General features: G+C 55.3%; 1 protein-coding gene across 1 annotated transcript in view; it reads left to right on the top strand.

Annotated features, from left to right (window-relative positions):
• The first annotated feature begins 4,146 nt into the window (after positions 1-4,146).
• The window catches only part of CD40 (CD40 molecule), a 30,667-nt gene continuing 19,433 nt past the window's right edge, over positions 4,147-15,380 (top strand). Inside the window, exons 1-9 of the mRNA XM_053391739.1 lie at positions 4,147-4,235; positions 5,220-5,304; positions 7,772-7,897; positions 9,104-9,250; positions 9,740-9,833; positions 11,124-11,185; positions 13,745-13,876; positions 14,538-14,563; positions 14,701-14,917. Coding sequence (XP_053247714.1) covers positions 4,176-4,235; positions 5,220-5,304; positions 7,772-7,897; positions 9,104-9,250; positions 9,740-9,833; positions 11,124-11,185; positions 13,745-13,876; positions 14,538-14,563; positions 14,701-14,917 — 949 coding nt within the window. The 5' untranslated portion in view covers positions 4,147-4,175. The remainder of the gene's footprint in view (positions 4,236-5,219; positions 5,305-7,771; positions 7,898-9,103; positions 9,251-9,739; positions 9,834-11,123; positions 11,186-13,744; positions 13,877-14,537; positions 14,564-14,700; positions 14,918-15,380) is intronic.

The raw sequence follows: 15,380 nt of genomic DNA on the forward strand, positions 1-15,380 counted from the left end.
GCAGCGACTGGCTCCCCAGGTCACCCAGGGAGCTCCGTGATGCCCAAGTGGGGGGATTTGAACCCTGGTCCAGTGACGAACCTAGACAGCATCTTAAAAAGCAGAGACATCACCTTGCCAACAAAGGTCCGTATAGTTAAAGCTCTGGTTTTCCCAGTAGTGATGTATGGAAGTGAGAGCTGGACCATAAAGAAGGCTGATCACCAAAGAATGGATGCTTTTGAATTCTGGTGCTGGAGGAGACTCTTGAGAGTCCCATGGACTGCAAGAAGATCAAACCAATCCATTCTGAAGGAAATCAGCCCTGAGTGCTCACTGGAAGGACAGATCCTGAAGCTGAGGCTCCAAGACTTTTGGCCACCTCATGAGAAGAGAAGACTCCCTGGAAAAGACCCTGATGTTGGGAAAGATGGAGGGCACAAGGAGAAGGGGACAACAGAGGATGAGATGGTGGGACAGTGTTCTGGAAGCTACCAGCATGAGTTTGACCAAACTGTGGAAGGCAGTGGAAGACAGGAGGACCTGGTCACGAAGAGTCAGACATGGCTAAATGACTAAACAACAACAACAACGAACCCTGCTCTCCCAGGTCCACACTCTAACCATCCCCCCCCCTGCTCTCGGAACATTTAGAGGCAAAGCACTGAGGGACGAAAGCTCCTTGTCATTCAACTTCCCCACCAACAAACCAGAACGAATGCTCAATGAAGGCTGGCTGTAACCTCAGCTCCATGTAAGCAACCTGCAGCAAATCAGGTTGCATGATCAACAAGCAGGTTGCCTGGAGGGGGCGCACGAAGCCCCCTCCTCCAAGGGAAGGCCTGTCCAGAGCCCTTCGGATCCCCTTCACTCTCAGAGCACAGGTCAGGTGCAAGAGAGAATATGCTACCTGATCCCCCCCCCAACGCACAAGAAGGTGTGTCCTTATCTGAAGCAAATCCCTGCAGGTGCTTCCCATACGACACCCCCAAGTATAGAGTCCTGCTTCTTTTTGGACACGCCCCCCCCTGCAATATTCTGCAAGGTCTGGTCCCATGAGTGAAAGTCTCCCTGATGACCTCGATGATCTTGCAGATCTAGAAGCTGCCAGGGCAGTTCCCTCTGCCCAGGCGAATGGCTCATCTTGTCCAGAATTCTGTTCTCACTGTGGCCAAGCAGATATTAGCAGGATTCAAGCACAAGAGCAATACCCTCCCCTCCTGTGGCTTCCAGCAACTGGTCCTCAGAAGCACTGCTCACATGGACCAATGGTACCAAATAGTATGGGAAACAGCCCTCCTTGAAAAATTAACCAATAAACTGAGACTGACACGGGGACAAATAGAAGAAGATGCCTTTACCCCAGTATGGCTCCCCTTTATCACGTACACAGCCCAACAAGACAACGACAAAAATCCACCAACAGCATATGAATCAATATGGCTAACCTGATCCAAAACACCCACCCACCCACTCACACATGAAAACAAAGATCACCACAGCCAACCACAAATGAACAACCACACCCATGGCCAACCCCAACCTCTCTCACCAAAGGAACACAAGCGAACAGCAAAGAACCTGCACAAGCAACGCTGACACCAAACCGTACATATATTAAGTAAAATAGAAACAGCGCCACCTGACCCCACCCCCACTCATCTCCCCCCTCCACCTCTTTCCCCCTTTTCTTCCTAATGTCTCAACGGATGAAACTGATTTGTAAAAATGTTACATGGGGGGTGGGGGGGATACAAGAGAGAGACATTGCACACACTTTTGTAAATCAAGACAATCTTTAATTAAGAAGAAGAAGAAGAATTATTTCTGTCTCTAGCTGTGGGGGCAGAGCATTCTGGCTAGGAGCCACTGAGAGTGGCTCTCCTCCTCCTCCATGAACTTGTTTCATCCTCTTTTTGAGCCATCCAAGCTGGTGGCCATTCCTGCCTGCTGTGGGAGGGAGTTCCACAGCTCAACTATGTCCTGCATGAAGAAGGACCTTCATTTGCCCTGAATCTCCCAGCACTCAGCTTCATGGGATGTCCACAGGTTCTAGCGCTAGCAAAGAGGGAGAAAAACTTTCCTGTCCGCTGTCTCCATGCCAGGCAACCCAGTCAGATGGGCAGGGTACAAATAATAAATTATTATCATTATAAACTTTGCACGTCACCTCTCACTTGCCTTTCACCTAACTAAAAAGTCTCAGACACTGCACCCTTTCTTCATCTCTGCCTCTCCAGCTGCTTCACTCAGCAACCTGGTTTCCACAACTCAAGGGAAGCCCCGCACAGAGTGCATCGTGGTAGTCTAAGCATTTGGTTATCAGTGTGTGAGTTACAGCACTCAGGCCATCCTTGCCCAGGAAATAAAGAAAAACCTTGTTTTGCTTCCCTTGAATCTCCTGCTGCTCATCTCCCTCCAGTTTTCTAGACCTGCTTCTTACAAATGCCTTTGCAAACCTCCCATTGCTTCGTTCCTTCATGCTCAGGCGGCCTGCCAGGAAGACGGCGCCCCGTGGCTGATGTTCTGCCTCAGGCACCCAGGTGCCTTTGCACAGCCCTGGGCCTCCTTCACCTCCAGCTGCCCTGGAGGCAGCTGAGCTCGCTTCCTTGCCCTGACCCAGAGGCCCCACTGCACCAGCACCGGGCAACTGGCTGCCCTGTAGCCTAAGGCTGCCCGGAGGGTCCAGCGTGAGCCAAAGGGAAACAGAAAACCCCTCAATACAACTCTGATCTACCTGCTTTTCTAAGTTCAGATTATTTGGAGGAAGGCTAGCATCTCCCCAAGGCAGAAACGCCCTCCCCACAAGTCACTCTGGGGCTCTGGCTGGGGCTGGGGGCTGGGGATCACAGAATCCTAGAGCTGGAAGGGTTGTCAAGCCCAGCCGCCTGCAATGTTGCCATCCAGGTTTTCTCTCTCTGCTTGGGAAGGCTTAGCCTGTAGAAACAGCCTCTGCCAACGTGGCACCTTCCCTCTGCCCGGAGTTGGGGGTCGAAGCCCTTTGGAGGGCATGGGGTGGGGACTGGTCCCTGCTCCCCTCAACTGCACTGGGGTGCGACAAGATGATGGCTCTCCTATCATCTTGGAAGTCCCTCAGTCTCACCTCACAGAGTGTTGTGGGGGAGGAAAGGAAAAGGAGATTGTTAGCTGCTTTGAGACTCCTTAAAAGGTAACGTTAAAGGGACCCCTGACCATTAGGTCCAGTCGTGGCCGACTCTGGAGTTGCAGCGCTCATCTCGCTTTATTGGCGTACAGCTTCCAGGTCATGTGGCCAGCATGACTAAGCTGCTTCTGGGGAACCAGAGCAGCGCACGGAAATGCTGTTTTCCTTCCCGCCAGAGCGGTACCTATTGATCTACTGGCACTTTGACCTGCTTTCGAACTGCTAGGTTGGCAGGAGATGGGACCGAGCACCCGTCGCGGGGATTCGAACCACTGACCTTCTGATCAGTCCTAGGCTCTGTGGTTTAACCCACAGCACCACCTGCATCCCTTGAGACTCCTTAGGGTAGTGATAAAATGGGATATCAAATCCAAACTCCTCCTCCTCCTCCTCTTCTTCTTCTTCTTCTCCTCCTCCAGTATCTATCTCCGCAACCGCAGCAGGCGCTGCAAACTCTCCAGGGGGTTGACTGCACCCGCAAAGGCGCCCTCCTCCTTTGTCTTCCGAGACAGACGGATGCCAACCCTGGGCGGGGGTTCCCAGGGGTCCTATAGTCCAGCCCGCTTGCAATGCAGGCGCCTCCGCTGCAGCATCCCGACAGCATCGTGGGCATCATTTGGGCGCCGCTGCGAATGGTCCCTAAGCGCGGTCCAAGGGGCGCCCCGATGTCCCGGAGGGGCTGGAAGCTGCCGGACCGACCACCGCCGAGCCGCCCCCTCCTCGGATCCAAGCGAGGAGTCCATAGCTGTCAACGTTTCCCTTTTTTAAAGGGAAATTCCCTTATTCCGAATAGGATTCCTCGCAAGAAAAGGGAAAAGTTGAAAGCTATGGAGGAGTCCCGCGCCTCCGCCGCTCCGCTTCTCCTGGCAGGGAGATTCCGGGCGAGCTTGGCCGGGCTGTCGTGGCCGCGGGGGCGCCGCCTCGGAGGGGCTCTGCCTCGCCGGATTGGCTGGCTGAGGACGCCCCCTCGCCTCCGTCGCCGCCCCCCGGCCCGGCCTTATAAAGGGGGCGCCGCCCGCCGGTCAGAGCAGAGATGCGGTGGCGCCTGGTCCCCTGGACGGCGGTGTGGGGCGGCTGCGCCTTCCTGGCATTGGTGAGTGGCGCTTTCACTTTCGATTCGGGAGGGCGGGCGCCGCGCCCACCCCTGCGCTCCCTCCCAGTTAGAGACCCCCGGGCAAGGGGCGGGCAGGCGGGAGCCCTTCCCGGGAAAGTCCACCCGCGCCGATCCAGGTCCAGTTCCTCTTTCGGCGCCTGGGAATCCCCCTCGTCCCGGAGCTGCTGCCTCGCCCTTTTCCGGGGGGGAGGTCCTCACTCTAGTTGTGATTTGATCGATTTACCAAAGCGATCCCCAACCTAGATCCCGGGAGGCTTAGCAGGTCTCGCCAACCTAGATCCCCAAAGTAAACCGGCGCGCCCTCCGAGGACCCTCTCGGCCCTTTGGCCACTGGGGTGGGGGGATCTGGACTTCACTGTCCTAGTCTTCTCCCGACTGGCATTCCTGCATCGCAGGGGGTTCGACTAGATGAGGCTTGGGGGTCCCTTCCGACTCTGCCATTCCCGAACTTGACGGCCCCTTTGGACGGAGCAGTGCCAAGCCGCGTCCTTGGGGGACGGGGAGGGTCGCCTTCCTCCTGCTCCTTCCGTCCGGGGATTCGGGACAGCTGCGCGCCCCCCAAGCGCGCCGCTCTGGGGACCCGAGAGAGAGAGAGAGACCCTGTCGGGAGCCAGGCTTTCCTTTCCCCGGGAAAAGCGAGCCCCGGTGGCTCAGCCTCCCGCCAAGGTTCCCTTTGGCTCCCCTGCAGCTTGGAGGGGGCGGGCGGGCTGCCCCCTTGTGGGTCTCTCTGGGCGGATGGAAACCGGACCCCAAAGTATGGGCTAAGAGGCGGCCGGATCCCGCATCTCTCGCGGGCGCAGAGGTTTCCAAGGCGAGCGGCGCCCAGATGCGCTTTTACGAGCGCTTTGCTCCTTGCGCCGGAGAGAAAGCCTTGCGTGCCGCGTGGATTGTGGCTTTGGGGGAGCGAGGGGGGGTGAGGATGATGAAGATGGGGCTGTGACTAACCCTCCTCCTGCGGTGCAGTGCCTGGCGTTGGAGCTGCGGAGCCCGAGCTGCTCCGTCACCGAGTACCTGGAAGGGGGACGGTGCTGCCAGAAATGTGGCCCAGGTAATAAGCTGCGCGGACGCGACTCTGGCTTTTCCTCTTGGGGCTCCTCCGACCCCCCCACCCTGCCCAAGAGCCCCTCAGGGCTGGGGGGGGGCTTCTCACGGGAGGCGGGCAAAGGGACGGTGTCAACAGCACGGTTTCTTTATTAAGTGACATGCCGCTTATGTGCTTTGTAACGGCTTTGAAGCGCTTTGCGCTGATGAAATCAATGGGGAAAGCCGTACTGTAATTAAAGCGCACAATCGTGATTCTTTCGCGGCATTAAAAACCCCTTAATTAAAAGACACAGCTAAATCAGCCAATTAAAAGGCTTTCCAATTAAAACAGTTCAAAAACAGTTGATACAGTTAAGATTAGACGTTTGAGCTGAGGGGAATGCTTATACCTATTTATTGCGTTTCTGTCCCTGTTTTCTTCAAGGGAGTCTGCTTGGTCCCCCCCCCCCACACTGTCTCATTTAATCCTCAGAACAGCCCTGTGAGGTAGGCTAGGCTGAGAGGCAGGGACTGGTCCCCAAGATCTTCATGGCTGAGTGAGGATTTGAACCCTGATCTCCCAGGTCCAGCGCTCTAACCACTGTGCCACACTCTCTTGAATACAAATGACTCTCTGAAAATCAGAGTTGCATAGGTAGCCCACCTGGGCATATTCCACCCCCCAATAGCACTTTCCCTCACAACCTTTGAGCCAGTTGAGGATCACAGAGCAGGAAGGGACCCCGAGGGCCATGTAGTCCAACCCCACAATGTCTCTGGAAATAAAACTGCCCCAGTCCAAAACCTCCCCCCCCCCAGCCCTCCTCCTGTCTCTGCAGCAACACACCTGGGCCACTCAGGACAAGAGGGAGGTGGGGATCCCTTTGGGCTGCTTGGGCCAGATCCTTCTGGGCAGGCTTGTCCAACTGTCAGTCATACGATGTCACTATGACGTCATAATTTACAGGTGGGCTATCTCGCCCACCTGTCCAAACTCCTTGCAGAGCTGGAGGAAAGCCCAGGAAGAATCCTAAGGAGCTTGAGGTGACATACATGGCTCCCCCCCCCCCAGTTAGTCCCCACAACCACCCTGTGAGGCAGGTTAGGCTGAGAGAGAGGGGCGGTGACCCCCCCCAGGCCACCCATTGAGTTTCATGGCTGAGCGGAGATTTGAGCCCTGGTCCGTCCCCAGGTCTTAGCCCAGCACTCTAACCACTGAGCCACACTGCCTCTTAAGATGCAGCAGTAAAAGGGGGGGGGAGGCGATGAGGGAGAGAAAGAAGCTTCGCTTGCCCCTTCATTCTCTCCCCTCAACCGCTGTGTCCGCTGGGGGGGGGCGTGGGAAGGACGGCCAAGCCAACCTGGGCTGCCCCTTTCAACCTCTGAGGATGGAAAGGATCAGGGCAGCTCTGGGAGGGAGGAGCGGGTGCCATGGGATGGAAATGGGGCCCCCTCCTTGCGCAAGGGGTGGGGGGGTGGGGAGGAGCCCTCAGGACCCCCTGCTCCCTTGGAAAGCCCATCCTTCTCAGTCTGATCCCATCTCTAGGGCTGCTCAGGATTCCTCCACTCTAGAAAGAGCCTGTTGCTGGATCCGGCCAAAGGCCCACCTAGTCCAGCCTCCTGTTCTCTCCGGCCGACCAGATGTCCGTAGTGGGGGAAGCACAGGCGGGATTCAACACAAGAGCAACTCTCCCCTCCTGTGGTTTCCAGCAACCGGGATTTCATTTCCATTTTCACTTTTAATTTGTATATCCCCTTCCTATATTACTGTACGCGAAGCAGTTTCCAGCCTCAAAATATACAACACACACCTACAGTGATGGCCAAACTTGGCCCTCCAGCTGTTTTGGGACTACAACTCCCATCATCCCTGACACCACTGGTCCTGTTAGCTAGGGATGATGGGAGTTGTAGTCCCAAACAGCTGGAGGCCCAGGTTTGGCCATAATAAACTAATCCAATGCAAACAGTCCTCATCAAAATAACTTTGAAATGGGAAGACTTATATCAAATAAAGTAATATTCAATGATCTATTAGAATATGACAGTACACAATACAATTAACTCTCAAAACCTCAGCAAATGGTAACAGAAATTCACTCTTAACAATTACGATACTCACTAAACAATGATCAATGAAAATAACTACAAGTTGCGGTGCATAAAATACCACAATATATACAAAATAATGTGAAAGGATGAAATCGAGAAACAAAGACATACAACTTCTAACACAACTTTTTCCTGTGGGAGGGAGTTCCATAGGCCAGCTGCACCTCTCCTGCGTCCTGAATCTCCCAGGGAGGTGGACTTTCCAAAGAGTTTCCCCGTGCCAAACAGATGTCGCTCTGCTGCTGAGCCCTGGCCCCTTCCTGCCCACCCACCCCAGTCCATGCCAGTCTCCACTGGAATTGTGCCAGCCCCCACTGCAGGCATGGTCCTTTCCCTGCCCGAGGTGGCAGCGCTCACTGGGTCTCCTCGTGTGTTTGCAGGCACCAAGGTGCAGGCGCTCTGCTCCGAGAGCTCAGAGACGCGGTGCGTAGCCTGCGAGGCTCAGCACTTCCAGGCCGGCTGGACCAAGGAGAAGCACTGCGCCCCACAGGCCTATTGTGACGAGAGTAAGTGGGGGTCCTCTGTGTGTGTCTCCTTCTCCCTTCACCACCGGACAGACTCTGGCCATGTGCTACCTCCAGAGGCGGCTCTGCGCAGCCCACTATCATATTGCGGAGTTGGAAATAAGGCCCATATATTTCACACCTGGCAACCAACGAGCCCCTTTGGTTTCAGATGGGTATCCAAGTCTACAAAGCCCAGGGCACAATTTTTCATGGCCCTCTAGGGCCTCATTAGGGACGCAGGTGGCGCTGTGGGTTAAACCACAGAGCCTAGGACTTGCCGATCAGAAGGTCGGCGGTTCAAATCCCTGCGACGGGGTGAGCTTCCATTGCTCAGTCCCAGCTCCTGCCCACCTAGCACTTCGAGAGCATGTCAAAGTGCAAGTAGATAAATAGGTACCACTCTGTGGGAAGGTAAACGGTGTTTCTGTGCACTGCTCTGGTTCGCCAGAAGCGGCTTAGTCATGCTGGCCACATGACCCAGAAGCTGGACGCCGGCTCCCTCGGCCAGTAAAGCGAGATGAGCGCCACAACGCCAGAGTTGGCCACGACTGGACCTAATGGTCAGGGGTCCCTTTACCTTTACGGCCTCATTGGCCAGAGTCGTAGAGCAAAATATACATCAGGAGGCTTCGTTTGGTCAGAATCAAGTCTATGCTTCTGGAGTTAATAATAGACTCATAGAATCCATAGGAGCTGAAAGGGACCCCAAGGGTCATCTAGTCCAACCCCCTGCAATGCAGGGATCACCATTAAGTATCCATGACAGATGGCTATCCGACCTCTGCTTAAAAACTTCGGAGGAAGGAGAGCCCACCGCTTCCCCAAGGGGGACTGTTCCGCTGTTGAAACTTTCCGACGGCCAGAAAGTTCTTCTTGATGTTGAATCTCCTTCCTTGTAACCTTGAAGCCATGGGTTCGAATCCTACCCTCTGGAGCGGCAGAAAAGAAGCTTGCTTCATCTTCCATGGGGCAGCCCTTGAGATATTGGAAGGTGGCTCTCAGGTCTCCTCTCAGCCTCCTCTTTCCCAGGCTATACACACCCAGATGTTTCAACCGCTCCTCATCAGGCTGGGTTTCCAAGGCCTTGATCTCCACCCTCCCCTCTCTCTTCCCTGCTTGCGGGTTTCCCAGACTGTGCATCTGCTTGGCTGCTGGACTCAGATGGCAGCTCCAAGGCTCTCCTTCTTCTTCTCTCTCCTCCTCCAGATGCCGGTTTCCTTGTGTTCATGGAAGGGGACACCACGCGGAATGTCGTCTGCCGCTGTCGGACCGGCACCCACTGCTCCAGCCGGGAGTGCCTGACCTGCAGGGTGAACCGAGAGTGCCCAGCGGGCGAAGGCGTCCAGCGCCAAGGTGAGCCAGGAGGAGGAGGAACACGAGGGGCTGCTGGGCTGGGCTCTCTCCCTTGTGTGGTGGATTTACTCACTCTGCACATGCTCACATCCCAGGGATGAATTGAGCTCATCCTTTCTATGAACAGATGCAGAGGCAAGCCCCACATCCTCTCCCATGGTATCCTATGGGTCCCATGGATGCTTTTGTTGCAATTACAGCATTTCCGGGGGTTGGACTCGATGGCCTTGGGGGGGTCCCTTCCACCTCTGCAATTCTAGGCTGGGGATTTTGGGGTGTGCGGAAGTCGGCTGGACTTTCCCTGCTGGTGGGATTTCTCCCTACACCCAGACAGCCCTGGAGGGGCATTGCTGCAGGAGCTGCACGGACCCACCAAGGCCCTGCACCCTGCAGATATGAGGGCTACTGGAGCTGGAGCCTGTGGCCCCAGCCGCACCTGGGCTGCCTCAGGGCCCCGGCGTGTGACGCTGCCTCCTGTGTTCCTTCCAGCCAATCACCTGAACGACACAGTCTGCGTGGCCTGCCCTCCTGGCTCCTTCTCCAACATCTCTTCTGCCACCGCTCGATGCCAACCCTGGAGCAGGTGAGATGAGCGGGACGGGGGGGGGGGGAGGGCGGTCGAACTGGAGCCGGTTGGAAGATGGATGGCGGCTAACAGATTGAGGTTGAATCCCGACAAGACAGAAGTACTGTTTTGGGGGGATGGGGCGGGCAGGTGTGGGGGACTCCCTGGTCCTGAATGGGGAAACTGTGCCCCTGAAGGACCAGGTGCGCAGCCTGGGACTCATTCTGGACTCACAGCTGTCCATGGAAGTGCAGGTTAATTCTGTGTCCAGGGCGGCTGTCTACCAGCTCCATCTGGTATGCAGGATCTGGTATCTGCCTGTGGACTGTCTGGCCATAGTGGTGCATGCTCTGGTTATCTCCCGCTTGGACTACTGCAATGTGCTCTACGTGGGGCTACCTTTGAAGGTGACCCGGAAACTGCAATTAATCCAGAATGTGGCAGCTAGACTGGTGACTGGGAGTGGCCACCAGGACCACAACACCGGTCCTGAGAGATCTGCATTGGCTCCCAGTACGTTTCCGAGCACAATTCAAAATTTTGGTGCTGACCTTGAAAGCCCTAAACAGCCTCGGTCCTGTATATCTGAAGGAGCGTCTCCTCCCCCATCATTCAGCCCGGACACTGAGGTCCAGCGCCGAGGGCCTTCTGGCAGTTCCCTCATTGCGAGAAGTGAGGTTACAGGGAACCAGGCAGAGGGCCTTCTCAGTGGTGGTGCCCGCCCTTTGGAATGCCCTCCCTTCAGATGTGAAGGAAATAAGCAGCTATCTTCTCTTTAAAAGACATCTGAAGGCAGCCCTGTTTAGGGAAGTTTTTAATATTTAATGCTGTATTGTTTTTAACACTCGATTGGGAGCCGCCCAGAGTGGCTGGGGAAACTCAGCCAGATGGGTGGGCTATAAATAATAAAGTATTATTATTATTATTATTATTATTATTATTATTATTATTATTTATTATTACGCTGGCACATTGCAGTTGGGCAGGAGACGCTGGCAGACTCTGCGTGACCGGGTCTTGCTGGGAAAGGAAGTTGCCTGCATGGCTAACCGTGCAATTCATGCAAATGTGTGCAGCTGAACCCAGGTGCCAGTTTAAGAAAAGCAGCTCTGTGTGTGGGGTGGTGGTGGGGATTTGGAGTCAAGCTGCTTATCTGCATCTCTGGGGGGGGGGGCCTTCACGTGCCGCTGCTTCTCTCTTCCAAACCGAAACGGGGGCTTGCGCACACTTGCACGCCTGCCAGGGCTTCGCTTGTGAAATGCTCATGTGGTGCAAACCCTTCTTAAGAGTCTGCCTGTGTCTCCGCAGCTGCGAGGCCGGAAAGATGGTGCGGCTGGCAAACGGGACCCACAGTTCGGATGTGGTTTGCGGTGAGTGAGCTCCCAGCCAGAGGTGTGGGCTTGGGAGGGGCTGCCAGAAGGGCTGGTGCCTTGGGCATGTGGAGGGCGGCTTTCTCTTCAGCTTGGAAGGTGTCCAGGTCTGGATGTGGGCAAAATGGATGGGTCTGGAAACCAAGCCTGATGAGGAACGGTTGAAGGAGCTGAGTATAGGTAGATAAACTTTATTTGCATTGGCCAACAGCCATGGCAACATAAAACAAGCAATATATACAAATAAGGTAAAGGTAAAGGGACCCCTGACCATCATTAGGTCCAGTCATGACCGACTCTGGGGTTGCGGTGCTTATCTCGCTCTATAGGCCAAGGGAGCTAGCGTACAGCTTCCGGGTCATGTGGCCAGCAGGATTAAGCCACTTCTGGCAAACCAGAGCAGCGCACGGAAATGCCATTTACCTTCCAGCTGGAGCGGTACCTATTTATCTACTTGCACTTTGACATGCTTTTGAACTGCTAGGTTGGCATGAGCAGGGACTGAGCAATGAGAGCTCACCCCGTTGCGGGGATTCGAACCGCCAACCTTCTGATCAGGAAGTCCTAGGCTCTGTGGTTTAACCCACAGCGCCACCCGTGTCCCTATATATATACTATATATACTATATATATATATATACTACACACACACACACACACACACACACACACACAGCAATGGGTAAAAAGGGCAATCAAATGACCAAGATCATCGTTCAGATAGTGGCCCTTAATCTCATTGCGCCCTCGATAAACCTAGCACCCTTTGCTGCTGTCTGAGCATTTTGATCTGATAAAATAAAGAAAAATGTGGCCTCAGATGGACGGCCTGGGATGGTAAGTGTGGAGCTGGGTATGTTCAGCCTGGAAAAGAAGAGACTCGGAGGAGATGGGAGAGCCATCGTCCAATATCTCCAGGGCTGCCACATGGAAGAGGGAGCATGCTTGTTTTCTCCTGCCCTGGAGGGTGTGACTTCAAATTCCAAGAAAGGAGATTCCAGCTGAACATCAGGCAGAACTTTCTGCTAACAAGAGCTCTTGGACAGTGGGGTGGTCTCCCCTGAGATGAGCAGAGGTTGGAGGGCCGCCTGCCATTCCTGTGTTGCAGGGGGTTGGGCTGGATGACCCTTAGGGTCCCTTCCAACTCTCCAAGTCTATGAAGGGAGATCTTACTGGGGAAATACCTTCTCCCTTTGTCAGCTGTGACATTGGCGGGGGGGGGGCAGGAACACTCTTGCCTGGCTTCCAGTTCTTACCCAGAACGGCATGGAGGTGGCAGGGGAGGACTGCTAGTAGGGCCTGCTCTGCGCAGCCCCCTCAGAGGGAATGAAGAAGCTGTGTCCGGCTGTTCTTGTGTTCTGAGGCTGTACTGAGGAAGGAGGCCAAAAACATTATCCCAGTGAAGCTGTCAGATGGAGCTGTTTGGAGCAGGGGCTGCAGCAGATCTGGAGGGGGGAGGGGGGCTTCATCCTGCTCAATTGCTGCTGAGCATCAAAGAGGCTGGACCAAGATGCTTCTTCCTATGCTTTCATTGGCTCTTACGGTGTTTGTTTACTGCATTCATACCCCCCCTTCCAATTAAATCCCTGTGAGGGAGGCTAGGCTGAGAGGCAGGGAGTGCCCCCCCAAGGCTACTCAGTGAGCTTCCGGGCCAAGTGTCAGGATTTGCACCCTGGTCTCCCAGGTCCTGGTCTGTTGCTCTAACCACTGCACCACACTCTCCTTATCCTTTCTTCCATTTCTGTTCTTTCCTCCCAAAGGGGCCCAGGGGCCAGTCCAGCCTACCTCACAGGGTTGTTGTCAGAATTCAATGGGGAGAGGGGGACTCACGCACATCCCCCTTGAAAGGTGGCTTTAAATGTAATAAAGAAATAAATAAAATCAAGAGACCTGCCCACACGGTCCGGCTGCATCAACTGAGACGGATCCCGTGAGCCAGGATTCGCTGGTGCTTCAGGGATCTCCCAGTGAGCCTGGGGCATTAAGTGGGGCAGGATCCGCCACTCCCAGGGCTTCACAAATCTCCCACCGCAGGCTGCGCAGTAGCCTCCCATTAAAAACGCAACGCTGATCCGGACCAGCTGCTTTATTTTTAACTCCGCAGCGTTCTAAAAATAAGGTGTTTTTCCTTTGAGAAAAAAGCCACCCTTCACAATAACTCTTTAAATGGCTGCCTTTAAGAAACCTTTAGCGAAAGCTAAATTTGTTTTGGTTTAACTCTGCTTGACGCCTTGCTGATCGCCCAGCGCCTAATTGTCTTCCTTCGCTGTCGGGCACAAAGAGGAGGTCAGTGCAGAAGACCCAGAAGCATTTAAGGGCTGTTTGTTCCATGGCTGCGCCCACTGAAGACATCCAAGCTGGGGGCAGCGAGGGGGGGAGTGGAGGGGGAAGAGGGGTTGGTCCCAGAGGATTCCTGCGCTGGGGAGGGGAATTGCAGGGGGTTGGTCTAGATGGCCCTTGGGGTCCCTTCCAACCCTGTGATTCTGCCCGCAGGGGTGTGCCCTGCTTGCCCTGGTGGTGAGGGGTTTCATGTGGCTCTTTTCCTGCACCCTCCCACAGGTGTCCTGCCCACACAGCCCCCCCAGGAAGAAGCCAGGAGGAGCCATGTGCTGCTGGTAGTTCCCCTGGTGGCCATCCTTGGGCTGCTGGCGGGGGCCCTGTTCCTCCTCCGCCGCCATCGGAGGCGCCAGGGTGAGTCGCTGGACGGGGGGCTGGTGCTTGGGAGGGGGTGCTGAAGGGGGGGGTCCCTGGTGCCAGGGCCGGATTGAGGTTGGATGCGGCCCTCAGCTCCTGAAGTTAATGGGGCCCTTTCTATGTCCAGCTGTCCTTTGTCCACAACAAATTATCACTGTTTTTTTGCGTTGAATAGATGCTATATGGTAATTTATGGACCTCATAGGTATCTCAAGCCATTTGCACATCACAAAGTATGTGTTGCATCAAAGTAATTGTTGAACTGAAATACAGTGAAGAACCCATGATATTTGAGGGAGCAGGCTAGCAGGCGGGGCCCATGACTTACATCATAGTTACATCAACTGTCAAGAGCAGTTTCAGGTTAAGAACGGACCTCTGGAACGAATTAACTAGAGGTCCCACTGTAAAATAAAACCTACATACAGCAAGTGTGTTTTGTTTTGTGTTGTGTAGGTCTGCCTGCCTCTCAGGGCCCCCTAGCAGTGGGATCCTGTAACAGAAAAAGAGGGGTTCTTTCCTTTCCACTCTTTGGGGTGAGCTCCCTTCTCCCAGGTGCCTGTCGCTGCCCTTCCCCTGAGGGTTGTAGCGTGCCCCCCCCCAAACCAGCCAGGGGTCTCCCTATCCAGCCTTGACTGTTTCCCTTTCTCCTGCCTAGATCTCCCGAAGCCCCCCCTGAATCAGGTGAGTGAGCAAAAGGGCCTTTGGGGAGGGGGCTTCTGCTGCTCTTGGCAGCAGGCGGGAGGCCCTGGTCCCAGATGCTGCTGCATGCCCCTGCCTGCTGAACCTGCCCCCCCTTCTCCCTGCCTCTCTCTTCACAGCCAGAGGCCCCCGTGAGGCCGCAACCTGAGGAGGTAGAGGAACCTGCCTTGCCCGTTCAGGAGACGCTGCTTGGGGGCCAGCCTGTGGCCCAGGAAGATGGCAAGGAGAGCCGCCTCGCTGAGCAGGAGCAGAACCGAGCCCCTGCCTCTGTCATCTCTGCCCCCCACCGCCGGACTCTGCCCACGCCGCCGGCTGGCTCTGGATGCTTCCCTGCAGGTGGTCCTCCTCCTGCAGGGCTTTGTCCTGGACCCCCCTCAAAATCAGGGTGGGTGGGGCTTGCCCCGGTGGGGGTGGAGAGGGCCTGCCTGCCAGAAAGTGGGAGGGGTGAGGTGGCATTGCAGGGGGTTGGACTAGATGACCCTCAGGGTCCCCCCTTCCGGCTGTGATTCTAGGGCAGTAAAGGCACCTTCTGCCCTTGGTCTGCTTCTGCTTGGCAGCAAGCCTGCAGACCTCGTGGGGAGCAAAAGGGCACCTTGGAGCTGAACCCCGAACCATCGAGGGGCTTCTGTGCAGCAGTTAAATAAACTCCCGGGTTGGGGGGACAGCTGTGTGTTCCCCACCAGCCAGGAATTATTCCTCATTCCCCAAGAGTTGCCCCCTTTTCTCCTGTTCAGCAGTGGGAGGAACTCCCCTGGAGGCTTTTCAGCAGAGGTTGGGTGGCCATCTGCCAGGGATGCTT

This window comes from Podarcis raffonei, chromosome 6 (genome assembly GCF_027172205.1).
Source record: "Podarcis raffonei isolate rPodRaf1 chromosome 6, rPodRaf1.pri, whole genome shotgun sequence".
In the NCBI taxonomy this organism is placed as follows: Eukaryota; Metazoa; Chordata; class Lepidosauria; order Squamata; family Lacertidae; genus Podarcis; species Podarcis raffonei.